This window comes from Alternaria ventricosa (genome assembly GCF_023758065.1).
Source record: "Alternaria ventricosa strain BMP 2768 chromosome Unknown scaffold_8, whole genome shotgun sequence".
NCBI classification, from domain to species: Eukaryota; Fungi; Ascomycota; class Dothideomycetes; order Pleosporales; family Pleosporaceae; genus Alternaria; species Alternaria ventricosa.
This window is the reverse complement of record NW_026055688.1, coordinates 1,337,835-1,364,204: the sequence shown is the minus strand read 5'-3', so window position 1 is coordinate 1,364,204 and position 26,370 is coordinate 1,337,835. Positions and strand designations below refer to the sequence as shown.

At 53.3% G+C, this 26,370-nt stretch overlaps 8 protein-coding genes across 8 annotated transcripts; 5 read left to right on the top strand and 3 right to left on the bottom strand.

Annotated features, from left to right (window-relative positions):
- Positions 1 to 341: 341 nt before the first annotated feature.
- J4E93_005664 (uncharacterized protein) lies at positions 342 to 1,285 on the top strand (the record flags this gene model as incomplete). Its single annotated transcript, XM_049343584.1, has 2 exons — positions 342 to 350; positions 719 to 1,285. 2 exons carry the CDS (start codon positions 342 to 344, stop codon positions 1,283 to 1,285), a joined length of 576 nt encoding a protein of 191 aa, XP_049199677.1.
- Positions 1,286 to 1,807: 522 nt separating this feature from the next.
- J4E93_005663 (uncharacterized protein) lies at positions 1,808 to 2,620 on the top strand (the record flags this gene model as incomplete). Its single annotated transcript, XM_049343583.1, has 1 exon — positions 1,808 to 2,620. One exon carries the CDS (start codon positions 1,808 to 1,810, stop codon positions 2,618 to 2,620), a length of 813 nt encoding a protein of 270 aa, XP_049199676.1.
- Positions 2,621 to 2,720: 100 nt separating this feature from the next.
- J4E93_005662 (uncharacterized protein) lies at positions 2,721 to 4,342 on the bottom strand (the record flags this gene model as incomplete). Its single annotated transcript, XM_049343582.1, has 2 exons — positions 2,721 to 3,404; positions 3,479 to 4,342. 2 exons carry the CDS (start codon positions 4,340 to 4,342, stop codon positions 2,721 to 2,723), a joined length of 1,548 nt encoding a protein of 515 aa, XP_049199675.1.
- Positions 4,343 to 4,996: 654 nt separating this feature from the next.
- J4E93_005661 (uncharacterized protein) lies at positions 4,997 to 5,644 on the top strand (the record flags this gene model as incomplete). The annotated part of the gene is made up of 1 exon (XM_049343581.1): positions 4,997 to 5,644. The coding sequence occupies one exon, from the start codon at positions 4,997 to 4,999 to the stop codon at positions 5,642 to 5,644; it is 648 nt and encodes a 215-aa protein (XP_049199674.1).
- Positions 5,645 to 14,599: 8,955 nt separating this feature from the next.
- J4E93_005660 (uncharacterized protein) lies at positions 14,600 to 17,602 on the top strand (the record flags this gene model as incomplete). Its single annotated transcript, XM_049343580.1, has 1 exon — positions 14,600 to 17,602. One exon carries the CDS (start codon positions 14,600 to 14,602, stop codon positions 17,600 to 17,602), a length of 3,003 nt encoding a protein of 1,000 aa, XP_049199673.1.
- Positions 17,603 to 17,846: 244 nt separating this feature from the next.
- On the bottom strand, positions 17,847 to 18,355 carry LCL2 (Long chronological lifespan protein 2; the record flags this gene model as incomplete). The annotated part of the gene is made up of 2 exons (XM_049343579.1): positions 17,847 to 18,040; positions 18,187 to 18,355. The coding sequence occupies 2 exons, from the start codon at positions 18,353 to 18,355 to the stop codon at positions 17,847 to 17,849; spliced, it is 363 nt and encodes a 120-aa protein (XP_049199672.1).
- Positions 18,356 to 18,857: 502 nt separating this feature from the next.
- NOP10 (snoRNP complex protein) lies at positions 18,858 to 19,139 on the top strand (the record flags this gene model as incomplete). The annotated part of the gene is made up of 2 exons (XM_049343578.1): positions 18,858 to 19,038; positions 19,114 to 19,139. 2 exons carry the CDS (start codon positions 18,858 to 18,860, stop codon positions 19,137 to 19,139), a joined length of 207 nt encoding a protein of 68 aa, XP_049199671.1.
- A 579-nt stretch (positions 19,140 to 19,718) lies between these two features.
- J4E93_005657 (uncharacterized protein) lies at positions 19,719 to 21,891 on the bottom strand (the record flags this gene model as incomplete). The annotated part of the gene is made up of 4 exons (XM_049343577.1): positions 19,719 to 19,919; positions 19,984 to 20,898; positions 20,950 to 21,858; positions 21,886 to 21,891. 4 exons carry the CDS (start codon positions 21,889 to 21,891, stop codon positions 19,719 to 19,721), a joined length of 2,031 nt encoding a protein of 676 aa, XP_049199670.1.
- Between the last annotated feature and the right edge of the window lie 4,479 nt (positions 21,892 to 26,370).

The following is a 26,370-nucleotide window of genomic DNA, read 5'->3' as shown; positions in this document are numbered from 1 at the left end:
CACAAGCTGACTTCTCAAGAACTGGCAATCGCACGTCAAATGGACCGGACCTCAAATCCATCAACAATTACCCAACATTCGTCTCATGTGCGCGGGCATGGGTACGTCTGGAACGATGACAGGGCTTGGCCAATATTTTAAGTCGGCGAAGCCGTCTGTGGTTCGGTTAGGGTGAGTCGATACATGTTCGCAGTTTATGGAGACGTAGCCTGACCAAGTGCCCAGCGTGTGCACCGCCGCTGGCGATCGAGTTCCAGGACCTAGATCTCTCGCTCTTTTGAGCCCTGTCGAGTTCCCATGGCGCGACTCCGTGGATGCCATTGAGGAGGTGGGCTCCAAGGATGCTTTCAGTCTATCCCTGGCGCTCTGCCGCGCGGGTTTGATCTGCGGTCCATCCTCAGGGTTCAATTTGCAGGGTAAGTGGGACCATCTGACAGTGCAAGTATAGCCGCTGACGTCGTTAGGGCTGTTCAACTATCTTGGAAAGCGAAAGAACGACGGCACATTATCCGACCTCGCCGATGCCAATGGCATCATCGACTGCGCATTCGTGGCCTGCGATGGCCCATATCAGTACATCGACGAATATTTCGACAAGCTTGGAGATTCCGCTTTTCGACCTATACACAACGAGGTAAGAGGCGCTTTTTCCCTTGGTATCTTCGCGGCTGGCCTTCAAGCTGCCGCGCTTCATCAAACATAGCTAACATGACTGCAGAATCTCACCGCAGTCGATCTATACCGCTACGACGAAGCATGGGAACTCACACCTACACGAGCGCTATCGCAATTTGCCGATTCCGTCGACAAAAACAACGGGGCTGTCCTGCTTGATCTGAGGAAGCCAGAGGACTTCGTCACCAGTCATATCCCAGGATCGTATAACCTACCGCTACAAAGCCTGAATGCATCAACACCAAGCCCGTTCTCAGATGCCGCGGTTCTCGAGAAGCAATGGAAAGAGTTGGAATCAACATTCACGACCGAGCGCATCAGCGCGCATGACCTTGCTGGCAAAGATGTATATATTGTTTGCTACGGTGGTGATACGGCCCGCGTTGCAACGAGTGTGCTCCGCGCCAAAGCCATCTCAGCAAGTAGCGTCAAGGGTGGCATCGCCGCCTTACGAGAGGAGTTGCCACATCTTCAGATGACCGAGCGCGGGAGATGTTTGGTACAGCAGGATTGGTTGAAGTCCCCGGATGCTGCCGTGACAGAAATGCGAGCCGATTCGTTGTCTCCGCAAATCCGGGGTGATGATGGGATTGCAGTGCAGGTCAGGTAGCGATACATTCGAAGGATCTTAGATATTTGCATGGCATTCAATACCTGGCAAAACGAATTCAGCGATTCTGACTCTTCCAAAATGCTTCACAGCGTGCCAGCTCTTGATGACGCTCACAGCGCACGGGTTGTACTTGTGCAATTCCTCTAGTCCATTTCGATGCTAGCGCCGGTGATTGAAAGTGCAAAACCTGTACTCCGCGCCTCCAACGCTGGCTTGAAGCCTTTAGGCGTCCAGATAATCCGGCCTGGCCTACTCTCATCCGCCCGAGAACGTCGACTAACCGTAAAATGACCGACCTAACGTATAGACACAGTTTACACACACGACTGCGGCACGACCGCTAGGCCGACTGCAGCGCATCATTGCGGAATTTGAACTCGTAAGTCCGGCGGCAGCCCAACTCTCACGAAGGTAGGAAACGTATATTACTGTAGCTTTGAGCCCATAATGAGCCATCTTAAAGTCACTGCGACCTTTCTCTTTTTACCTTGATCTCTTCAAATCCCCACATTACTCACAATGCAGTCCCTCGCCAAGGAAATTGCTCTTGTCACTGGGGCGAACAGCGGCATCGGATTTGAGATCGCTCACCAGCTCCTCAAGCGGGGCCAATATCACGTCCTCCTTGCCTCACGATCGACTGGGAAAGGGTCGGTCGCCCTCGAAGACCTGCAAGCGCGCAAGCTTCCTGGCAGCATCGAGCTCGTGCATCTTGATTTGCAGAACGATGACCACATCACACAAACCGCAATGCTCATCGAGAAGAAGTACGGCAAACTCGACATTCTCTTCAACAATGCTGCAGTCGCGCTGCCCGAAGGCTTGACGGAGCGCCAACGCTTGGCAACGGCTTTCGACGTGAACGCAACAGGCCCATGGCTTCTTACTAATGCGCTCGTTCCGTCGCTGAAGAAGAGCGCGAACCCGCGTATCATCAACATCTCGTCAGGGGCTGGATCGATCGGTCGTCGCCTTTCCACTGAGAGCCCGATGTACAAGATCCAAGCCGTGCCATACCGCGCCAGCAAGGTCGCCTTCAACATGATCAGCTCGTGTATGTATGTGGAGTATGGGCTGGGGATTCCGCAGGTGGACTTTGAGAAGGCTGGGGAGGGCGATGCTGATGCTGCGAAAGAGGCAGACAATGTCAAGATGAAGGTCTTCTGCTACGACCCTGGCTTCACGGCTTCCAACCTTGGCCCATATAACAAACTGGAGTTTGGTGCAAGGAGTGCGGAGGACACTGTGAAGAGCATTATGGAGCTTGTCGAAGGAAAGAGAGATGAAGAATGTGGAAAGTTTATTCACAATACTGGAGGTTACCCATGGTAGGTCGAGAGTAGTATGAACCGTCAATTACTGCGTACGGATGCGCAATACATAGATCATTATCCTACCAACGTGCACTTCGCGTTTCCAACCTCCAAACAGTCTAGCACGTCTCCGATACCGCAGCGACACGCGAGACCCCAGTCTCAATCTCCTCGCCACTTGCCTCTACCCTCACGAACCCAAGCTTGTGGCCCACGACTGCTTTGGTCTCGTAACCAGACTTCTCAACGCTGGCGACCTTGCTAAGGGTTCCGTTGAATGCGCCACCGAACACAGTCCATGTGTCAACTTCCGTGGCACCATTCCAGCTCATGTAGACCTCTGTGCCGTTGCTCGCCTTGCAGGCGTACACATCAGGCTTGGTGCTCGGCTTACCAACCCACTCGGCCTTGTAGGCGCGATAGCTCTGCACCTTCTCTGGTTCACCCCACTTCACAGTCAACACAACATTGCCATCTTGGTCAAACTCCTTCAGAGTCGGGACGCTGCCGTATCCCATGATAGAGTGGTTGGAGGGGAGGACTTCCATGTTGCCTTGGCTGACCGAGTAGATGACATCGTCTGGATCAGCGAGTTCTTGTAATAATGTCGCAGTCATCGTGCGCTCATCTATGGAGAGGAAAATTCCGGTGGTTTCGTTGACTTTAGGTACGACGGCGCTGTTGTCGTTGTTGAAGAGAGAGATGGTGGTGGTGTTGGGCGAGCGAGACGGATGAATACGTGCGTCATGTTGGTAGCAGAAGGATAGGCCATTCTCAAGGGTGAAGTCGCCGCCGGAATGTCCCTGGGGCTTCGTTAGCATGGCGCTCACCACTAGTGCTTACGATCCGAAGGATGAGAAAGGTGATGAAAACTTACGTTCAAAGTCCATGCCACGGTGCCGTTTTGGAAAATCTTGTAGATGGAGCAGTAATGCCTTGAAGAGAGCAAGTAACTTCCATCCTCGAATCTTTCGATGGAGTTGATGTGGAACGGGCCCCACGGATAACTGCTGTTCTTGCCGAGCTCACCAAGCGGATATGTTGGCACAGCGCTTTCGAGCGAGATTTGGTCCACATGGTCAAGATGGCTCCACTGCCAAAGAATCTCGCTGTTCGTAACGTTGAGTTCGAGCGCAATGGAATCCACAACCCACCCATCCTTCGGGCCGCCGATGGATGATAGATCCCATGGGGTGACATTTACAGCGGCGATGAACATCGTACCTTCAGGCGTGATAAGGTTCTCGTGCATATCAACCCAGCTGAAAGGTTGGTACTGGGTAGGATCGTACAGCGGATAGATGCTCTCGAGTGGGTATGTTTCGTTCCAGAGAGTGACATTGTAGATGCTCTCGTATTGCTGGTTGAGGATGTAGATTACTCCATACCCGAAGCCCCAAGGTTCAGTGAGAGAGATGCCGCTGAAATAGGCCAGTACGGGTTCGCCGAAGAGCTCCGAAACTCTGAAGGCGGCGTAGTCGCCGTAGCCAGACTGCCAAACCAAATCGCCATCTTCTTGGAAGATGTTCAGACTGTAGTTGTGGGCCCCACGTCCACTCTGAGGAAAGGTAATAACTCCCGGTGCGGTGTCACCAGTCTTGTTGACCGAAAGTACTGGGGGCTCGAAACCAGGGCGAGATTTGAAGGTTTGCCATGGCCAGGATGAGGTTGTATTGGTATTATTCTGCGCATGGACAAGAATGGACGCCAGCGAGGCGAGAATGACGCCAGAGAACCGCATGGTGTGATGGGTAAAGAACAAATACCACAGAAGTTTAGATGTTGAGGGTACTAAAGTCCTCGATTTGCTTCTTATAGGCCACGCTGCACGCCCCGAAAACACATCGCGTACCCATCAGCATCAGGGCACTGCACAAATGCCATGGCCCATAGACACTCGCAGAATTTTCTTATACCTTGTCGCAGTACGAGCATTCTGCCTAATAAAGAGGTTGACGTCGTACGTGCGGTGTTCGCGATTGGCTCCGGCGCAGTAGGTGGTGGAGAATTTTATCAATCTCATCTTATCAGATGCAGATCAATGCAACATCCGATAGCGGAGATCGTTCGGTGGCCTTGGCATCGATAACGGTGGGCGCCGCCATCTCCTGAACGAGTTCCTGCGCCGTCGACGGGGGCCTAGCTGCAGCTGCACACCTCGGGCATGTGATAGAGAAGTAGCGAATCCAGTGTCCAACCAGTAGCTCCGGAGTGCGTTCAGAAAGGAAGTTGACGGCAATATGTGCAATGACGTGGAAGACGAGCGCGCAGGAGCGGAGCTTCGAAGGTTCAAGCGATGCTAAGCTTCAGGCCTTCTTATCGATAACCCTGGGCCGCGGTCTTCAGTTATTCTACGTTTTAACACCCGCGTCATCCACTTGCGTGTAGGAACATCATGACAGCGCGCGTACATATCATACGCCATGGCGAAGCACTGCACAACGTCCAGCGCGGCTATCCACACCGAGATCCGCCGTTGACAAAAGCCGGCAACGTCTCCACCAAACGCGTCAACCTCACAGTCCAGCCAAATCTGATTCTCATCTCGCCCATGACCCGCACCATAGAAACTGCGATAAACATGTTTCCATTCTTGACGGAGGCAGGCCCCTTTCGCATCCCTGTGCAAATCTGGCCAGATCTCCGAGAAGCCAACGACGCCGTCTGCAACAAGGGGTTGTCGCGAAAGGAGCTAGCGTCAAAGTTCCCGCAATTCGACTTCTCTGAGTGCAATGAAGAGTGGGATTATTTAGAGCATAGCATTGAAGGCGCTACTGAGCGTGCTGAGAGCGTGCGACGAAGACTGCAAGAACTTTCCGCGACGTATAGCAACATCGCTGTCATCACGCATCGAGGCATCAAAGCTTTCCTTGTGAAGGGCAAGCGCTTTGGACTAGCGGAGACGCGTTGCTACCGCTTTGCAACGGAAGAAGAAGCCCAGAACGACAACATCAGGAGAGGAATCAATAGTGATACGCTCGAGGAGCAGGACTTTGGGCCCACCGTATTGATCTTGGACGAGTCGCAACAGAAACAACAATAATGCTACGAGGGTATTGTCCACATCACCTGAGGGTGACTGCTGACAAGGTCGTTGATAGTTCAACGCTATTGTTTCCATTGCTGTGAAAGCGGGGAACAAGTCCATGGCCTTAGAGCTGTGTGAATCACCAACGATCGCTGAATCGTGGAGCGGGAAATCCGTGTTTGCGCTTCAACAAGAACCTGATATGGCAGGGGGTGGTACAGTCTATAATTCTGCACTACGAACAGCCATAAACCTCACCTGATTGTTATGAGAGCCAACTCCACTGACCATCGAGTCCCAAATTGCCTCTACTCAGGAGACCTTCGGCCACCACTGTTCAGCCTCGGTCTGTTCTTTCACCATCCTTCAACAAATCTCAACGCATCCGCGCCCTTTCTGCAACTATGGACAACCAGTCCCAGACCGTCCAGACATGGTCTCTCAAAACCACTATCGAAGAAGCTCGAACCAAGCCGAACTTCCGCAGCTATGTGCTTTCGAAAAGCAGTGGCAAGATTATTTTGGCTCTGCATCCGATTGCTTTTGATTTCTTGCAGGAAAGTCTCGTGCATCATGAGCGAGCAGAGTTGGCTAGCAAAATCGACGCCGACATATGCTCTGCAAAGCCGAAGACCAAACAGGCAGCTGTTTCATTCGCCCTGGAGGAGTCAATTAAGCGGCTATGCCGTTTAGGTGTGGTAAAGAAGGATACTGCTACGAGCATTGAGCCTTCTCCGCCTAGCCAGCCCAAATCCGCAGAGACGAGCGATGTGTTGGACGGGAAGAAAACTGGTGCTATCGGTTCACCCACTAGTGTTACGAACAGTAAGCCTTCTGAGCCAGGTCAGGCTATGCCAGTAAGAACAAAGGTGTCGGATGAGAACAAAGCCAGTGTCAACGATACATCGACCAGTGTCTCGCCGATCAATGCCGGGCCATCGAAGTACAGCCAGTCCAAATCGGTAGAAAAAAGCACTTCATTGGACAGCAACAAAGTCTGTCATATCGGTACACAGACTAGTGTCACGACGATAGCTGCCGAACCATCAAAGAATAGGCCACCATACACGACGCAAATCGAGGGACGCCATGGACTCTGCGCCCGAGGTGGGCCGCCAACTACCACTTTAGAGGCCTATCTATATCGTTACGACACATTCACACGACTGGCCAAGAGAGCAGCTGATCCATATCACAAGACACACATGAAAGGCCCCAATTCCAGCCACTCGCGACGGGTAAGCTTCAGTCCCAACGTCAGATACGAAGAATACGACCAAGACAGTCCAGCAAGTACCTCCGATGTACCCACCAGTGCCAAACCACCATGCGACACCGGCCATGAGGCTGATTCATCGCCCAGGCCTTTAGTTCTGCTCTCATTATACGACGTGCCAGAAGCTCCCAAGTCCATTGCCGAGGAGCAACTCATTCGATGCGTCGACGAGGTCATGGCGCAAGGAGCTTTTGGTATCGATGAGTTGGACGCCCAGATTGTTTACATCCAACGCGGTATTCCATATGGCGACCGCGCATACCAGTGCGCTTGGGTGAAGGAGGCGCAAGAATCGCTCGCTCAAGCTTATGCCGCGGTAGACGATGCTTGCCAGAATGTATGCCCTGGTAGTCGTTGTTTGAAGCGCGATCCTGTTATGAAGGCTGTCGTGGCTGTCGCGCGGGTGCAAAGACTTCTTGAGCTTTCGTTGCTGCGCGTGAATGACTCGGCGTATAGCAAGGCGTATTTGACTGCGTATGGGCGTGGTTGACGGCTCGATACGTGGTAAGAAGGAAATTGGGGAGTGGAAGCTCAGTATGTATTTTCTAATCCATGAGTCCATCGCTCTTGAGATCCCCTCAGTTCCCACTATGCGCTTGCTTTTGTTGCCGCATGACGTGTTTGCCGTCGACTCGGTTGCGTGTATTCTGAGTTCGTGCTGAAGCTCGCTCCCAGAGCTCCGTGGCCAGGCTCTTGCTCAACGCATTGCTCTATGTCAGGATCAAGTGTACCCGCAGATATTCCCACATGTTGTGCCTCCTGTTTTCCACCCGATTTGGGCGGGATTGGCCTGAAATCACGCCACCAAAAGTATATGCCGTAAAACACAACCAAGTTTAGAATGATTGTAACCAGAAAGTACAACCAGAGCCACTGTGAATAGATCTTGTCGTCTTGGTCGGGTTTGAAGTCGAAGAAGGAGGTGCTGAAGAATGTCTATTGGATTTTAGATGAATGTTGGCGTGCGCCTAAGCTGTGGTTGGACTTACGGCGGTGAAGGTTGCTGGGAGGAAGAACACGGTGATAACACCTATGATCTTCATAATCTTACTATCGCTCAGAGTTGATAACGCTACGCTTTGTGAGGACTGCGCAAGGCTGGTACTCGTGCTCGCCAATTCAAGGCTGATCGCTGAATCGCGCTGCGCAATGCCGCTGTAGACCTGTTCGCGATGTATCAGTTCCTTGTATCTGATCTGATTTATACAACTTACAGTCTGCACCAAAGCCTGCCCTCGCTTCGACAAGTACTCTGCCCGGTCCTCAAGACCCGCATTCCATGATCGCATGTGCGCATGTGAGTCAAGCAGTAGCTGTTCTACTTCAACCGACTCATCCTCAGTTATCTGGTTTGCATGGGCCTGAATCCTATAGCGCTTTGCGACCTGATCAAGGAAATCCAGCATGCGCGCGATGCTTTTACAAGATAATACGATGCGAGCGAGATTCGTGTTTGCAGCGTTGATGTCTTTCGAAAGCTTACCGAAATCGATACTCGAAAGCGGAGGATTGTCATGATGATCGAACCGGATGCCCAATTTCCGCTCGTGCCAGTATATCTTGTCGTGCCAACTGTTGAGTGCTTGCACTGCCCGTTCAAGATTGAATTGGACGATGATGCTTGGGACAAGGAAGGCCGATTGGTTGGCAGCGCCTTGTTGGATTGCGTTGGCGAAGCGATCGTAGTTGTGGGTTGCAAGTCCATGCATGAAGATGTACATATGTCTGGTCGAGAAATCGTACGTGAAGGAAGCCCCGACATACACGTCAGATGCCGCGCCGGGCACCGACTGTAATATAAAGCCTGAGATTGTGAGCTTACGAGCAGAGCTTGAATTCGCCTGCTACCTACTCAAATATTTGCTTCGCACCTCTTTCGGCGATGTACGCGCCAGGTGTGAGGGCAACTGGGGTTTGGCAAATACGTATGTCGCCGCTTTGTAGTCTAGAACTCGGCCATAGACTTCTGGTATTCGAGCATATGGAACGATACGCCCAAAGGCTTGCGATGACAAGGGCACCGGAGTCATACTGCCATTGTACTCCCCTTTGCGCCTCGACCAGCTAACAAGTGTTAGGACGGTAAATTTGATACAGGAATGTGTTTATGCTCACAAGAGCTTGATAGTCTCCACATTTTCTGGCTGTTCAGTTCTGCTACCATCTGTCTTCCACTACGTTAACGCGCATCTGCCCTCAAAGCTAGTGAAACTTACCGAGAAGTCTTTCTCAATGTATTTCTCGATCAAGTCGTCGGTTACTTCCAGTCTCCTTGCATGGCCATCGCTGGTCACTTCAATCAGCTTCACAGGTGCGGCTTTGTTCTCCACAAAAGCCAGTGGCGAATGAGTGGCCATAGACATGTGCGATGATGGGGCCGCTCGCGGTCGACCTTGTGTTTTTGGAGCGACGCTGTGATATCATCAGAACGGTTCGTAGTAAAGTATCGGCATTCTCATCAAAGTGGGAGTTCATCGTAGGTTGTTGTGATGAGATCGAGCTGAACCATCTCGAGATCTCAGCCGCAGTGGGGGCCAAAAGAGCTACTCGATCGTGATTGGTGAGAAGGGATGGCTGTCGCATCCCTTATGCATTCATGTGAACCAACAAGATCACCTATGGGAATTAGAAGTCCAAGGAACGTCGTCGTGCATATCGACGACATGCGGGTAGGATGAGAGAGGTGCAGCGGCGGGGCGCTCTTGCCTTGCAGCACGCGGGCGTGGAGTATACGCGGCCACTTGTACACATCGATGTTAGGGCGAAGACGCTACGTCACGCATTTACACAGGTATTGATTGTACCTAGGTACGCATAAATGATAACTTTTGAGCCGGTCGCCAAACCCTATCCTATACAGCGAATGCGAAAATCGTAGCGACATTGTTGGTCGCGGAGTAAAAGAGAGGAGCCGATGCAAGCCGAGTGGGAAGTGAAGGCCGCACACTTGGCAGGCTCAAGCGACCTCGATTCAGCCAGCACCGGTTGTCGCAGCCAAAAAGAGGTTTGTGCCGCGTTCACACATGAGCACAACTACTCATCTGCCGATAAAACCCCATTTTCAGCGCCGTGCAGAGCATCAAGTGCACGTTCCAGCTCCTGCTCAGCGACCATTACAGTTCCAGCACGCGCGGTGCTCAAATAACTCATCTCAACAGGATCCTCCAGTTGCCCTGTGGTTTCGCCGACTAATCTGCCAGCTACACCGCATACGATACCGGTGCTTTCCATTGGCAGACCTCGTAGATCCAAGGTGATGGGTGTCAAGAACTCATCTCTGGAGCCTAGGAGAGTATCTGGCGCGAAATGTGGTAGTAAGCTGTGGTCGAGCAGCAGCGCGGCAGACTCGGTATCAGTTAGTGTGAGCGATAAAAATTTCGGATATGGCTGCGTGATGAGGCATTTTACGAGACCGAGGTGGAGTGCGTCGTCGGCGGCTGTCGTCATGCTGTTGCGGTTTCGAGCTTGAGACATACCATTTGTACTGTCGCGTCGACCGGCGCACTGCACGAGCCGGATACTCGAATCCACCGTGGGAACGATGTGACGACGCTTAAGTGTAGCGAATGTCCTGGTTTGAAGCTCTGAAATCGTGGTTGGCGGAGGGGTACTGGGCGGCTGAACTTCCAGTGACGCGGCTGAGTGCTTGCGGGCATGTTGGAAAGAGTTGACGTATGAGGAAGTGTCTTTTTCGAACTGGAAACCACGCTCTTCTAGCGCTTGTACGACCTGCGATCGGTGTCGCAGTGGGACCAGGATGTAGTCGGAGAAGTAGGTGGTGATGAAGAATATAGGGCTGGAATTAAGTCAGCCTTGTGCGGAAGCCTTGTGATGGCCTCTACTTACATCCCAGCCAGAGCAAGAGGACTTGTCAACTCCAAGACGCGTTGTCCTGCATCAAGTCCCTCGCCATCGACTTGCATTACGACATAGTCATCTGTGGTGATACTGACAGACGCTCTTGACTCAGGATCCAGCAAGTTGAGGACAGGCAGAAATAGTTCACTCGCAAGCGTCCTCGAACATACAATGGAGCACTCGACTGGTGTAATGGAGATATTCACAAAGGGATGTTCGCAGGGCCAGCCTTTGGGCGGCTGCACGGCGCCAGAGCCATTTCCATAAGACTTGCGCGTCGCATTGGGCAGAACTAATTGAAGAATGGACTGGAGAAAGTTGCGATACAGAGGTAACGGGATGTGAATGAGAGCGAGTTGGGTATCCTTGAAGGTGATCATGTTAGCTGATGTCCATGGGAGAGAAAATTTGAGTGTGGGAGGCGAATTATAAGAGTTGCCCTGCCGTTATGTCGTGCATGAAGGACCCGCCACCAAGGCTCTCTCCGGTGTAAGACACGGACACTTTTGCTACCATGCAATGCAGCAAAACGCATAATGAGGGGAGGCCCACGTACCAGAATACGGATATTTGCACTGAGCAGTGTCAAAGATGAGTCCATTACGTGCCACAAAAATAGATAAGAATAGGCGTTTTCGATGACGATCGCTCGCGTGCCCGTGGGTAGCTGGCTTCGGGATCACTTTCCGATTCGGCAAGTCAAGCTTGACGAGGCTTGCTAAGAGGTCCGTGGAGCCTCCAGAAACCGTAGAAAAAGCAAGCTTATCGTTATTCCGAGACTCTTAGAATCGAGATGATGGCATGCAGCCACAGATGAAAATGCGGGGGATCTGACCAGACTATCGGTTGATGTGTTCTTGTCCAACGGGCCAGTGCGAAGTATTGTTTTTGAAGCCGAAATTCATCCCACAAACCGGATATGTGTAACTTGGAGAGTAGGGTATGCGGCGCCTGGATACCTCGGGTGTATATGACACAAGGTGCTGTGAGCAATCGTACCGATTCAGTTACGGACCGATGGCATGCGTAGAAGTGACACAATCGCAGGGCACGGTCTGGAAGCTGCTGTATGTGACCTCGAGGCGTGGATTAGGACAAAATGCCGTGAGTCTGGGGTAAAAGATGCGGCGTGGGGATTGATGCAGGTAACCCTTGTCTAATTGGCTGGGAGGCTCACGGATGGTACAGGTGGATGAACCTTATAGTTGGATTTCAGGGCAGAGTGCGCAATGCGCGGGGCCAGATGGGCGCGTGGGGTGGCACACTGGACGGGAATGGACGCCTGGAAGACGGCTGGACGCAGGAATCGGTCCTGCGCGTAGAGCGGATGCTGCTGCTGACGTCGACTGTGAAGGCGTGGGACAGAACCCGGTCAAAAGGCAGTGTATGTAGTGGCAGCTGTCGATGCTGGCGGAGTGGGCCGGTGGTTTTCAGGAAGCATCAACGCTTTATGTGAGTCGACGGGCAAGAGTGGAGCTGATATCCGGGTGTGGTGACTCGATGAGGCACCCCGAGAATTTTCCACGACGGCGCGCCCATGATGCTGGGAGATTGGCTCTGTGGCCGGCGGCAAAACAATAGTCAGCGGCGAGCAGAGCATGTCATCTTCAACAATGCGGATGGGACGTCAGAAGCAGCCACAATAGTGCATCCCTTTGTTGCTGGTGTCATGCAGCGCTCGACGAGCTGCACGCAAGCCTTGGGATCGTCCGTGCTCGTATGCGGGCAACGACCAGTCTTCATGCCGCCGCTGCAACCAGACGTGCACCCAATCTATCTTGTGCTCGAGGGTACCTGATCTACGCCAAAAACAATGACTGAGTTGCACGGCAGCGAAGACGATATCTTCGCGCCGCAGACGGGCAGACTCTCGGGAAGGCGTGTGGTAACCGCAACAGCCGACTTCCTTCTCGCACCGGATGACGAACGCCATGCCTCTCAGCACGAGCTACGTATCTGCAGTCCCTGACCCCAGCAGCACATGGAGTGAAGCCCCACGAAGTCCATGGGTGTTGCGGGATATGATTGCGTGCATGCAGCACTGCCCTCTGTCCCTGAGCGGGAAGCCGAGCATAGCCGCCGCTGTCGACCGGACCCTGCTTGACTATCAAGCACCCTTTGCTCCACGTCGCGATACGCGCTGATACTACCCTACATACGTCCCGCAGTCGGCACTACTCACGGGCAGATGAAGATTCGACCATGGACGTCAGAGCAGCCCGTACCTCGATGCGTGCTGTCGTGTAACCAGCGAGGCGCATACCCCGCATCGTCTCTCATCTCGCCTGCGCACCCTTCTTCACGACGGTGCGTTCATTGGACCCCCTCGCAATGACGTGCACGCGGGTCAGAGGGCAACCTAAACGACTACCCGCAGTTCGGGAGAGCAGCATTGTCAAGGTGGGTCGTTCCTTGGACACCTCGGAGTCGACCGACATGACTACCATGCGATGATGTCGTCTGCAGGACCCCTCTCGGTTCAGCATCCCGGACCCACAGGCAGGCGCCGCATATGCAGCACGTCTAATAAACAAGCTCGCGCGAGAGACGCTTCCTGTAGCATGCGTGGGGGCTGCTCACCATCTTACTGCGCATTGTCCTCTTACCCCTCGCCAGCTCATCCAACTCTTTCCTAGGTCATAGGCGTCGCTGTTATTCTTCCTATGCTCACGGAAGCCGGGAGACTTCCCGCCATGCATGCATGACATGGACCCTGCCAGTCAGACATCGAATACGACACGGGCAGCCTTCAAGACATCATGGCTGCCTATCAAGGCTTGGTCTGATAGTGGCTCGCAAACGACATGGCACGGTCTGGCTATGGCGTGCAATTTGACAGCAATGTGGTCGCACTGCGTCCAGAGATAATGCGATCTCTGTACCATTGTTGCCATTCATCGCGGTTGCTCGGACTTTGAGCTCGACCCGGATGGCCATGACTGGAGCGCGGCGTCCATGGCCGGCTCGCTTCATATACGAATCGTTACCGATCATGACTGCTACACCAGCAGATGACTACTCAACGAAGGCCGACCGATGAGCCTATCTGATAAGCGCCAGCTTCATTCTGCAAGAGAAAGGAAAGCACGTTCCGCCCGAGTGACAAGGTATTAGGGATTCATCCAGTGAAGATTCCATGCTGCGTAACCCAAGATCAGATGGAAGAAAGGCGTGAGACATCAGCACGGAGAAGGGCGAAGAGAATCGTACAAGGACAGTGTGGTCGCACGGCCTGCTAGTCTATCTGTTAGAGCTCTGGCGGTGCAGAAACTCCGCGATCTCAATCGCATGGGGCCACCCTTTCGAACACTCCATCTATCTTCGCAAGCTTCTCGGATTTATGATGTTCTAGCATGGCCACGCAAACGGCGGATATGACGAGTGGAGGTACTGCCTCTGGAGAAAATAGCATGTTGTTTTCGGAGACCTACTCACTCTAGAAACTGTATCCTGTAATGCCTGTGGAGACCGTGTGTGAGAGAGCGAATCGAGAAGCAGAAAAGGACAGTGGGCTTGTAGTTGAGTGAAGAAGGCAGTATTTGTCCATAAAGTGTCACAAAAAACGAGATTTCAGTATAGTAGTAAAGTAAATCTAAATCCGAAGAACCACTCATCAGTGATGTAAACTTAGCATCTCATTGTGGAATTCTGGAAGAACATGACTTGCGCTGGACCCTGCTTCTGAGTCGCGTTGAGGGCCCGTGCATGGCCGCTTGACTCGCGAGACACGTCGAATGCGCGTTACCACAACAAACAGACACGAACAGCACAATTCTTATCGCATCTCAGCATCACGACATCGCGACGCCCGCAGTATCTAGTCGCATGTAGCAAACATGGTCCGAACACATTCATCGTACACGGCCAGCCCCACGCGCTTCCAATCGCCCCAACGCAGTCCGGCGCGCCGCCCGTCCCAAGATGGATCACAATATGAGATGGACCTGGACGCCCTAGGCCTCAACTCGACCTTTGAGTCTACCGAACTAGAAAACAGCCATCAACCGCCAGTCGATCACGTGGATACGAGCGAGATTGAGGGGCCGGAAGACTTCACCATGAACATGACCTACTGGATGACGGCCGATCTACCGCTGGCCCAGATAAAATCACGAAAGGAGGCCAACACGAAACGACCGGTGATACGAATGGACGCCATACAAGACGGAAGCGAAAGTAGACATGCAACTGAAGTGGGCGATCCGGCAGTTGTGGTGGAGGACACGGAGCGGCGGAGAACTAATACATCTCGCACAGCCTCTCCCGCCAGGCGCCCGAATGGCACCAAGAATGAGCGCCAGCACAGTTCGCCAGCTTCCGAGAGGTCCATGGAGAACGACGAGAAGGTTCGGAGCTTTCTCAGCAACCTACCAGACACGGAGATGGAGGGCGCCCTCACAGGAACACCGCTACACGCGCCTAGACACAGCTTTCTCCAAGTCCCCCGGTCGTCACCCCCGAAAGCGCGATCGCTACAGCCCACCGTCGAGGACTACGATACACCGCGGAAGCCCACGCAAGAGACGGTTATACGGCACACTTCAGCCATTATCGATACGAGTGAGCAGGACGTGGCGCGGAATAAGATTGCAGAGCTACAACATCAGCTGGAGCAGCAAGAGTCGACTTCGAGATCGCGCATTACCGAACTTGAGACGATCCTTTCGTATGCCCGCTCCGAGCTCGAGAGCACACGTAACGACAACTACAAGCACAAGGAGAAGGTGTCGAGTCTGGAGAAGAGCTTGGAGCAGCAACGTGCAGATCACGAAGCTGCTCGCGCAGCTGCGGATGCCGAGGTGAAGGCGCGAGAAGATGCGCTGGAGACCAGGATGCATGAGTTTGGAGAGCAAATGCGCCTCCAGAACCTTACAAAGTTGGAGACTATGCTTGAAGAGTTCGAACGACAGCGAAGGGTTCTTGAACAAGCCAAGCGTCAACTCACCGAGGAGGTGGAAGACAAAGACCAGAGGCTAGAAGAGATGCAAGCAGAGCTGGTCCAGGTGCGTCAAATACACGAGCGCGAGCTACACGATCTGAAGGAAACGCAACTACACGAGTCTGGACATGAAGATGAGGATGCTGCGAAGAAACGTCTCTTGTTGGCCGATCAACTCTCCTCGGTCCAAGCACGCGCGGATGCCCTGCAATCAAGTCTCGAAACGGCCACGTCCGAAGCAAAGACAGCTCGTGAGGAAGCCCGCAGAAGAGACGATATGCGGTCCACTGTCGAAACACAGGCTCGACGCCAGACGGCCCGCATTGCAGAACTCGAGGGACAACTACAGGCGGCGAAGTTCGAAGTGGAATGCTCGCATGCTGATGTGGCAGCTAAACAACAACTGTTCCATACAAATCTCGATCTCAACTCTCGACTCCGCACATTGCAATCAGATTTGGAGGCTGCACGAAGGGAGATCACTGTAACGAACCAAGAACGTCGTCGTACAGCTGACCTTGAAGATCGTATGCGAGATCTCCAGTCGCAGCTTGACGCAGCTCGCGCAGATACAACCACGAATAAACAACAAGACCTGCATGCAGGCGAGCTGAGGGCGCGTATTAATTCACTTGAGACGCAGCTCCAATCTGCGCTTGCAGACCTAGCTGGTAAAGAAGAGCAACTTCAGCATCTTGTTGCTGCCGACAGGGAACTCGAGTCTCCCCAGTCGCAACTTGAGCTGTCCGGCACTACGAAGATGACAACGGAGGGACAACCACAGCTAGCTGAGCTCGAAACGCGAATTCGATCGTTACAGTCGCAACTGCGATCTACTCAAGCCGACCTTGCCGCGAAGGAGCAACAGATATCCGATCTTGTTGAGTCGTCAGAACAGGCCGAGCAACGTCTGAACACAGCCCAGGGTCGATTACAGAGCCTCGAAACAGGCAACACGAACCTTCGTCAACAGCTTGCGGAAGCGCATCGCGATAGTGCCAAGGCCAGAGCAGATGCGGAACGCTTTGAGCAAGACCTTGAAGATGCCAATGATCGTCTTCAGGACGCTCGCGCGGAGGCAGATCGCCGCGTAAACGACATTGAGAAGAAGCTCAACAAGATGAAGGAGCTGAAGCTTGAAGCCGAGAGCAAATTCAAAGAGCTACGCGACCAGCACGAAGACATGGTGGAAGGGCACGAGGCCATGATGGAGGATGTCCGGGACAAGGCAGAAGACGCTGTACGCAAAGCCGGTGCTCTGCTCGAGCAAGAGCGTAGCGAGAAGCGGAATCTTACCAAAGACTTGAAGCGAGCCAAAGACGAGGTAGAGAAGCTCCGCACTGCCGCTATTGCAAAGCTTGCAAAAGAGGACACAGACGACGATACTACCATCTCCTCATCCGCAACCGAGGCAAATGCAAAAGATACCGAGATCGCAAACCTCCGCGACATAATCCGCAAACAAGTCTCGGAAACCAAGAGCCTCAAATCCGAGCTCTCCGCCCTTCGCAAAGACAACAAAACCTTCAAGGCTACACCTACACCATCGTCCCAAGACACGATAGCTAGCTTGGAAGCTCAAATTTCAGCCCTCCGCTCCGAGAACGCAGCCCTTGAGACTCGTCTCGCAAATCAAGCTGCTGAAAACGCTGCCATCAACCAGCAAATGGACGAGAAGCTAGCCGCTCTTCTTAGTAAGCTTATGAAGGAGAAGGCCAAGACAGTGGTGGGCAAACGTGATGGACAGTGGACGGAGAGTGTGAGGGAGTTGGAGGAAGAAAAGAAGTTGCTGGGTAAGGTCTTGATGAGGCAATGGGGGAGAGAGGAGGTTGGCATCGATGATGAGAGGGAGGCGAAGGATGGGAAACAGGCGTATCGGTACAAGTACGTCAAGAGGTGAAAAGTTGGAGTACTCATTGCATAGCAAAGGCGTTATTGGATATTTGCGAATCAACGAATTCATGACCTGGCCTGGTTGGTCCATTCCCAAGATTCCCGCTCATCCTTCTCGATGGACGTGTATGTCCGTGCCAGCTATGCCCATGTCAAAGTGTCCTCTCGACATGAGCTCTCCATGGCCAGCCATGATACCGCCGTCCTCAGCTGTGTGCCCTCTCGTATGGGGTCACCAAAATATCATGCTCTTATAGCAGGCCCTTCCTGGCCAGCTCAACCTTCCTGCCAAACTCGCCAGTGTTCCATCCTCCCTTGCTTCCACAGATCGCGATACCGTCACCGAGTTCGACTTTGTCTTCGACGTTCTCCCATGCGCAGGGGCAGTGGTGCGGGAAGTGGACGCAAGATAGGGTACCGGGGCAGAGGTAGTGGGAGCATTGTGCTGTGGGGAGTTGTTAGTAAAGGTTGTTTGTACTGCTTGTTCCTGTCATTGTAGAAGGCGCATGCGCGACAGAAGTGTTGTAGATAGCTACGAGGCTGGGAACACAAATGCGATGTAATGCAAGAGAACGTAAGAGTGCAACATACCGGCTTCGTACTGCGCCTGATACCAACTAGCATCACTCCTCACATTCTGCGGCTCCTGATGTTGCTGTCCTCCACCACCACCGAACATCTGATCGAAGAAGCCGAATTGCGCACTCGAGCCCCAAATAAACGATGCGAGGACCGCGAGAACAACTTGGAAGCGCGCCATATTCGCAACAGTATCTCGTGTGTATGCGACAAGCGTAGAGTAACTTGTGTGAAGCGTAGGTCAAAGTGGATGATGTGTCGCTTCCCCCAATCCAATCAATGCAAACGAGCCAAACAAGCTGCAGCAAAGAGTCCGGAAAGTGGCAGGGGTGTGGTGTCTTGGCACAAACCATGGAAAGCTCGGTGGTCCGCAAAAAACTCCGCCTAGAATTTCGAGCTCGAGATTATCGCGACATCCTTACGCGACACTACTACCCACACCTCACATCACCTTATCGCATTCGCTTCAGACGCAATCTTATCTTCTACCGTAAATTTTAGGGATACTCAATACCGGAATGTGAGTTTCTCTCCTACAGCCGGCGCGACGCTGCATTTGCACACGGCGCGCGACCATCACCACCACCTCAATCCCAATCCCAACCACAGGCGCAGCATCCTCCCCTTCAGCACAAAAAGCCCTCCTTGAATTCAAGAGCGCAAAGGCTGACAAAGCTTCTAGCATGCATCTCATGTACATCCCCGACCCAGCGAACCCAACCAAGCGCATCTACACGCTGAAAAAGGTCATCGACGGCGAAGTCAGCAAGAGCGCGCACCCGGCCCGTTTCTCGCCCGACGACAAGTACAGCAGGCACAGGGTTACGATTAAGAAGCGCTATGGACTGCTTTTGACGCAGCAGAGTATGTTTGAACCATGCTATGGAGATACACCCGGGATGGGGGTGCGGATAGGGATAGTGGGCTAACAGGAAGCAGAGAACAAGGTCGCTGAGAAGAACTAAGCGACGCACACCACGCAGTAACAACGGCATTTTACGAGCGGAAGATAGCAGGGGGGGTTATGGTGTGAGATATAGGAGGAGATAAGGCGATGTGATGGGATGAAAGATGAAAGATGGAGGATGGAGGATGTGAAGGCATGACAAGGGCGTTCAACGGCGTATTGGCGAAAGAAAAGTCTTGAGACGCGCGCCGATTCAGTTTATGGCGGTACGAGGCGCCGAGATCCCTTCTTCAGTGGTTCAAAGTCAGGGTTTTCAATGAGATGGTTATAATCACTTGATCTTTCGGGGTGCTGCAATGTGCTCATGTGCTGATGCCAGGATCTGCGAGGTGTAGACGTCGCAACGTCTCCGCCTGAATAGGGAGTATGATCGATGAAATGAATTCCTCGCTCAAAAGGTTACTTGAAAGCTACAGAAATGATTTGTATTAGAGCCAAGCTATACATGCATCGCGACATGACAGAGCTGGCCTATAGGTATAAAGATGCAAGGAAAGAAAAGATATCTAAAAAGAAGAGGGAGAGATAAAAGAAACAAAGACGCCACACACGCTATCTATCTACCTCAAGCCACCACCTACAACGTACTACTCCTCCATCTCCTCCTCTCCATCGACAACCTCTCAATCGCCATCCTCCTGACCACCTCCTCGACATCCGCAAACTGCTCGTAGAACTTGAGACTCTCTGGATTCGCCAACGTCCCACTCGGCTTGATCTTCTTGCCTGAGACGATTTGCTTGACGGGTAACTCGACTTTCTTCAGGTTCACTGTAGTCTGTGACATACGTTAGCATCGCGCTCCCAGAAGACTGTAAGACAAAGAAAGAGCCAAAACTCACCGGAATATCCCAAGTCTGAAACACAAACCGCGGAACATGTCTCCGACTCCTCTCCTCCGCAATCTTCCTCTTGACCCTATCCACCAACCCATCCGTGTACTCGTACCCCTTGTTCATCTTCAGAAACAGCATCACACTCTCATCCGCATCACCGGGTCTCCGTTGCCCAACACAGATACTATCTGCAATCTCAGGGAAATGCGTCTCAACAACACTGTAGATATCCGCAGAGCCAAATCGTACTCCACTGGGGTTCAGTACGCCGTCTGCGCGGCCAAGGAAGAGGATTTGGCCGGTGATGGGATGCATCTGGATGAAATCGCCATGTGTCCACACGCCCGGGAAACGGGTAAAGTACGCAGATTGGTAGCGTGTACCTGCCGCGTCGTCGCCGTAGAAGTAAACAGGTTGGTTGGGGAAGGACGCCGTGGCGACGAGTTCGCCTGGCTCGCCATCTGGTACTGCGCATCCAGGTCCGGATTCGATGAGGGAGTCGTAGACTTGGACTTTCATGCCTAGACACGGGCCCTGGCAACCGCCACTGTACACGGGCTCGAGCGGGTTTTCGATGCCGAAGCGACCGGCGATGTCGGTGCCGCCGGAGATGTTACGGAGGTGGACGTGAGCGGGGAAACCGGTGTCGTAGAACCATTCGAATTGCGCTTCGGGGAGGACCATGCCGGTTGTTCCTACGCTTTTGAGGGACTTGAAGGGGAAAAGGGTGCGGGGGGTGATGTTGCGCTTTTGTAGCTCGTGGAGAAATTTGGGCGAGGTGCCAAAGTCGGTTACGCGTTGTTCTTCGAGGATGGAGAGGAAGGTTTCGGGTGTGGGTTGGAAGGGCGAGCCGTCGTAGAGGATGGAGCGGGTGCCGAAGAGGCAGACTTGGACTGAGACGACGTACATTATCCAGCCAGTCTGCGTCGATTAGTCAGATGGGAGGTAAGATAGGGGTGGGGGAGGACTTACGGTTGTGTACTGTAGAACGACGCTTTCGGGCGTCATCTCCTTGTGCAGTATACTCTCCTTCGCGACATTGATGAGAACGCCACCAGTGGAGTGCACGATACACTTCGGCACGCCCGTCGTTCCACTCGAGTACACAATCAGAAACGGATCCCTGAATGCCACCCGCTCGAACGTCAATGTGTTATCCCCTCCAGCCACTTGCAAAAATTCGTCCAACCGCACCGTCCTGGTCAGATCTGCGACATCGGCGGGTCTTCCAGGAAACCTAGGCTGCACAACAACACCCTCAAACTCTTCAACACCTCCACTCTCCATCCCCGCAACGATCTGCTCAATTTTGGGTCGAAGGTCGAAGGTCTTGCCGTTGTATACCGTCCAGTCATCCACAAAAACGTACTTGGGCCGAATCTGCAATAACCGCTCGAGAATGCCCTTGGCACCCATATCTGTACTGCTTGAGCTGAAAAGACCGCCCACAGCAACAGTCGCCATGAATGCGATGAAAGTGTCGAAACTCGTTGATGCAATGACAGCGACACGGTCCCCCTTCCCAACTCCTCTAGCCCGCAGCGCATTCGCAAGGACACCAACTCGTCGTCGCAGGTCACCCCATGTCAGATGGCGGATCTCTGTGTTTCCCTCGCGGATTTCTGTGAGAGCGATCTTGGTTTCTTCTTTGTGGGTTGTGGTGCGTACGCCAGGGTAGGTGGGGTCGGCGGTGAAGAGGATGTTTTCGGCAAAGTTGAGATATGTACCCTGGAACCAGTGGGGATTTGTTTCCATTGGTAGCGATGTATCGACGACGGTTGTGTAGTTGCCGGAGTAGATGAGGTTGCTGGTTTTCCACATGTCTTCCCAAAAGTCCGTGCGTGAGGGGCCGACGCTCCAATTGTAGAGATCGCGGAAGGTCTGGAGAGCATGTCAGTGATGTCCAACCGTCATTACAATCGTTGGCTTCATCAAAACGAGGACGAAGGTGTATGGCATGCGACGGGTCTGGTTGATTTCCATGTTCTTGAGTCCGTGTGCTCCAAGTATGAAGCACAAGTCCTGCCTTCTGCTGCCATCTGCAACGGCCTCTTGACTAAACAAAAGAACATGCCTGACGCGCACGTTGCTTCACGCAGACATGCACCCCTCTCTGTATTACCAAGTCCGCAAGCAAAACATACCTGCATCTGCAACCCCCTTTTCGCATTCGTATCCTGGATAAACTTCCACATCGCTGTAGACTTCGGATCTGGATGCTCCCACAGCTTGCGCGGCGTAGACACTGCCGCCACCATCATCACCGGTGCCTGGTACTGGACCTCAGTCTGCATGACCATAGTCGCCATCTTCTCTTTGTTGGAAGAGCAGGTATGAGAATCGCGAAGGAATATAAGGAAAATGGTGGACTCGAAACGAACTGGAAACGAAGGGAAAAAAGCGAATGTATGTTGGAGCGAGTGTCACACTTGTCAATCCAAAGGCATAATCATCGTAATATGAGCATCTCGTCCCAACGATGCAAAGTCACATGCAGAGCGCTTGTTGTTGCATATTTCCTTCTTCTGCCCCAACAATCGGCATCTACCACGCGGGGATGCGAGCGCTTTGAGTAAACAAAAGGTACAAGAGTCTCGAACAAGACGCGCCAAGTACGCGGCTAGGAACTTAAATCCATCGATTTCCACGTTTAATCCATGAGATCTGCGAAAACGCACCTTGGTCGTCAGGTACAAAAGGGAATGCCGTGGACGTTCAGGGTTTTCGATGTACAGATTCGTCGTCGCACAATTGATATGTAGCCGCCCATGGCTTGTCGCTTCCCCTGCTGCTGCCTCGGTGATGTCGCCGATGAGTTGAGGTCATGCGGGGAAGCTTGGATACGGATCGTAGGTATCCGAAGCGAACGTTTTTCGTTATACACTATTGCTTTTGTCGCTTATCGGGTCTTATCTGGACGTTTCTGTTGAGAACTAGATTTTGGCCTCGATTGAGTTACTCCTTTGCTGTTCCTGAAGATGATACTGTAAGGTTGTAGGTGGTGCGCAGTCAGTCAAGGTCGCCTTGTCAGTTGCGGGTGTCTGCGTCTTCTGTGTTACTCATTGCGCGCGAGCTGAAGCCAACAAAGCGGCCAGAAGGCGAGCACTTTGCATTCGGGGTCATGATCGGTTGACCATGCGACCGCGACTAATTGTGCGATAGCACGTGGCAGTTGCCAGTGCGCGCGCCTGCGTGATGAATCATTGAGATGGCTGTGAGTGCACCGTGTAGATGAACACTTAAGTCGTCACCAACCGCACTGCTTGACTTCAGTGTCGTGCGACTGTTAACGACAAGCCATAAAGATACAGTCGCAAGCTGTTGCTGTTCGACTGTCGATCTGCCTGCACTATCGTCAATGTCCAGGATATCTGCTACCCTGACCCGGGCGATACATGAACCGGCTAATCTTCGATCCCTGCCGACTGTTGTAATATCGGTGTCGCTATGTCTTAGATGTGGTTGCTTGCGCCATCCACGAGTCTTGTTCTGATTGGTGCAACTTACCCCACGATGGTGGTCAAGACACTGCGACCGGTACAGCTATGCCGCGATGTCGGTCGATGATACTATACGTGAAACTCGCTTCCAAGCAAACGCTGACTGATGGTGTGCGAACAATATTACGACCGATGATCAGATGTTCGAGAAGGTTTCTGCTTAGCCGTGGGTGTTGGCTGCGATGTTCTTGGGCTGGCCTGCCGATCCCGACTGACGGCTTCTCATTAATTGCGTGGTTCGCCGTTCAGATGAAGTAGCTCGCCGTTGATGGACAAGCGTCAATCGCTCAAATTCCACTGATATTTTTCCGACCCGTCTTACCCAGCAATCAACTGTCATGTTAGCGGTACACCCCCACGGAGTATCTTGCTTCTCAAACATGACGGAGCGATTGCTGCGGCTGTAATACAGGCCTACAGGCGTCGCAAATGATCCAGGATCAGTTGAGAAATGTCCAGAATAATTCGGCGCACCGCGAGTCGTCTGTCAGCACAACCTGTGGATGCCTGTGCTCCCAGATCCTTGAGCTTGTCACCTCCGTTGGTAGTACGGCTGGAACACAAACTGGTGCTCGATCGCGGATCGCTGCGTCAAAGTAAGACCTTACATCAGACAATACCTGTGCGGCTCCACGGGGCCGAATGTTGGTGTATGTGTTGAACCCTAAGGAAGCGTCTGAACCAGCTAGGGTCGAGGGGCGACTGAGATTGCATCATCACAGACAGAAACGCATGTCCTTGTCACGGATGGGGCTGTGTCTCTCAGCATGTGCTTGCCTGTGGCCTTATTGTGAATCGATCGTGCCCTTAAAGCCACTTCAATGCGATGACGGTAACGGATCGGATGGAGGGGTGTTTCGGCCTTGTGCATGTATCGCCAACAGTCAATGTCGTTACCACGTTGAGACGATCAGGACGAGATTTCCGAGGCCGAATTTGGTACCACGCGGTACGGTTGAGCGTGGCAACGGGTGCGCAAGCGTCACTGCACACGAAGACACTGCGTGTGAGGCACGCTTCTCTCCATGCAGGGACCAGACGGTATGTATGGGCGTGAACCGGACAATCGTCTGAACTGCTGCGAACCTGATGAAAAGAAACCAGACGATGAAACGGTCGTTGGTGTTGGAGTATTGGACCCTTTTGGGGCGCCTTGTGACGCAAGCTTAGGGGGCCGGACTGCAAAGGTGCAACAAGGCTACCACAAAGCTACCACAGAACATGTTAGAGTCAGCAGTAGTGACTAAGAATGGATTGTGGTCCGAGCGATGCTGCAGTGTGAGTCCGGAACTGGTAGTCCGATGCTGCCAGGGCGATATATGCTGACAGTAGGCAGCGAGACTCTCTCGTGAGATGACTGGCCGCGACAGCAAACCTCAGCAACGGTTGATCAGCCTTCTGCAAAGCATGTCGGTATTGGGAGCAGCCAACTAGTACGGTCCTAAACTCCGACGATAAGCTGCTAGAGGCGTAGTGTAATCTACACAGATTGCCGAGCAGATGCTAGTGGCTAGATTCGGCGACGTGACTGACTCTGCAGGCAATCAGAAGACCCTCGCAGACTAATCGCAGGACGCATCTTGACTCGATTGAAATTTCTGCGGTTTGTGATTGAGAGGGCGGCACGATGAACTGTAGGTATAGGCTGCGCGGGGCCCAGGGAGGCCTGATGGTGGTGTTGGCGGTGTGGGCTACAGAAGGTGCAGCGACGAATGGGGAAGCAGCGACCGTGCACACGGTCTGCAGATAAACTGCAGGTAAACTGGAGCCATGGCAGTTGGACCGAGAATAGAGCCAGGCGATCAGCGTGGTGTTCCTGAAGGGCTAATGCCAAGTGGATTCGGAGCCCGCTGCATGCGCTCAAAGATAGGCGTTGGCTGACGAGGCAGATATTCTCGTGCTGTGTGACGACGGACGTGCTGGGGCTGGGGCTGGGGCTGGGGGCGGCAGCGGGCAGGCGTCGGAGGCAAGTCCAGCTGAGGGGAGGGGCGGCCTGCATGGGAGAGTTTGCAGAAGAAGGGTCTTCCAGGCATGCCGGGAAGGTTTACTGAGCCAGCTTCAGCAACGGTTAGAGCGGGCAGTGAAAAAAGACATGGTGACAGTTATCGATGATCCTTTCGGCAATGGCGTCGCCGGGTCCTGGGCCAACCCCACACGGTGGGCACCCCAGTGGGCGACGGCGGGCGCTGAGTGGTGCTGCCCCTGAGCGGCACAGGAACACCTGTCAGGTCACCGTCGAGGGCGCTGGAAAGGGAAAAGGCCGCCTCGTCGAAGATGAAAGGATGGCGATCTTGAACGCGTGCCGTCCTCTGGTGACATTGCCATCGCAACGCCCCACGGGCTTTTGCAACGGCAGCAGTCGGGTGTGCACGCCATGAGTTCGCAGCAGGCGCTCTGATGGCGCTCGCTGGCAGTGTCGCTGCTGAGGGTGTGCCGTCTGAAACTCTCTGCGGGCCACTCACATCAGCTTCTTCCGACCTTCGCACGTCTGCTAGTTCGAGTGCGCCATGCAGCCCTCAAGCGTCAGTGCAGCGTGCCTGTGCTAGCCCAGCGTGAGATGATGAATGGCGCACCGACACGGTGAACTGACTCTTGGGTTCCCTCGCTCCTCGGTTGTACTTGAAACCTCGACGCCTGCCAGGGGTGGGCAGCCTTGGAAAGTGCTGCAATATATACAGCCCTCGCCAATGTGCGTAATATAGCGTCGGTCTTTCTCAACCCACCCTACTGCACACCACGCCTACATACAGTGCCCCTCAGTGCCAACACCATCTGAGATCTCTCACTCCAACATAACACCCCGTGCAACAGCCAGTCTCACTCAGCGCCGGCTTGCCTGTGTTCCCAAGCCACGCACACGTCTCCGACCATTGGCGCGTAGCACCTGCACGCC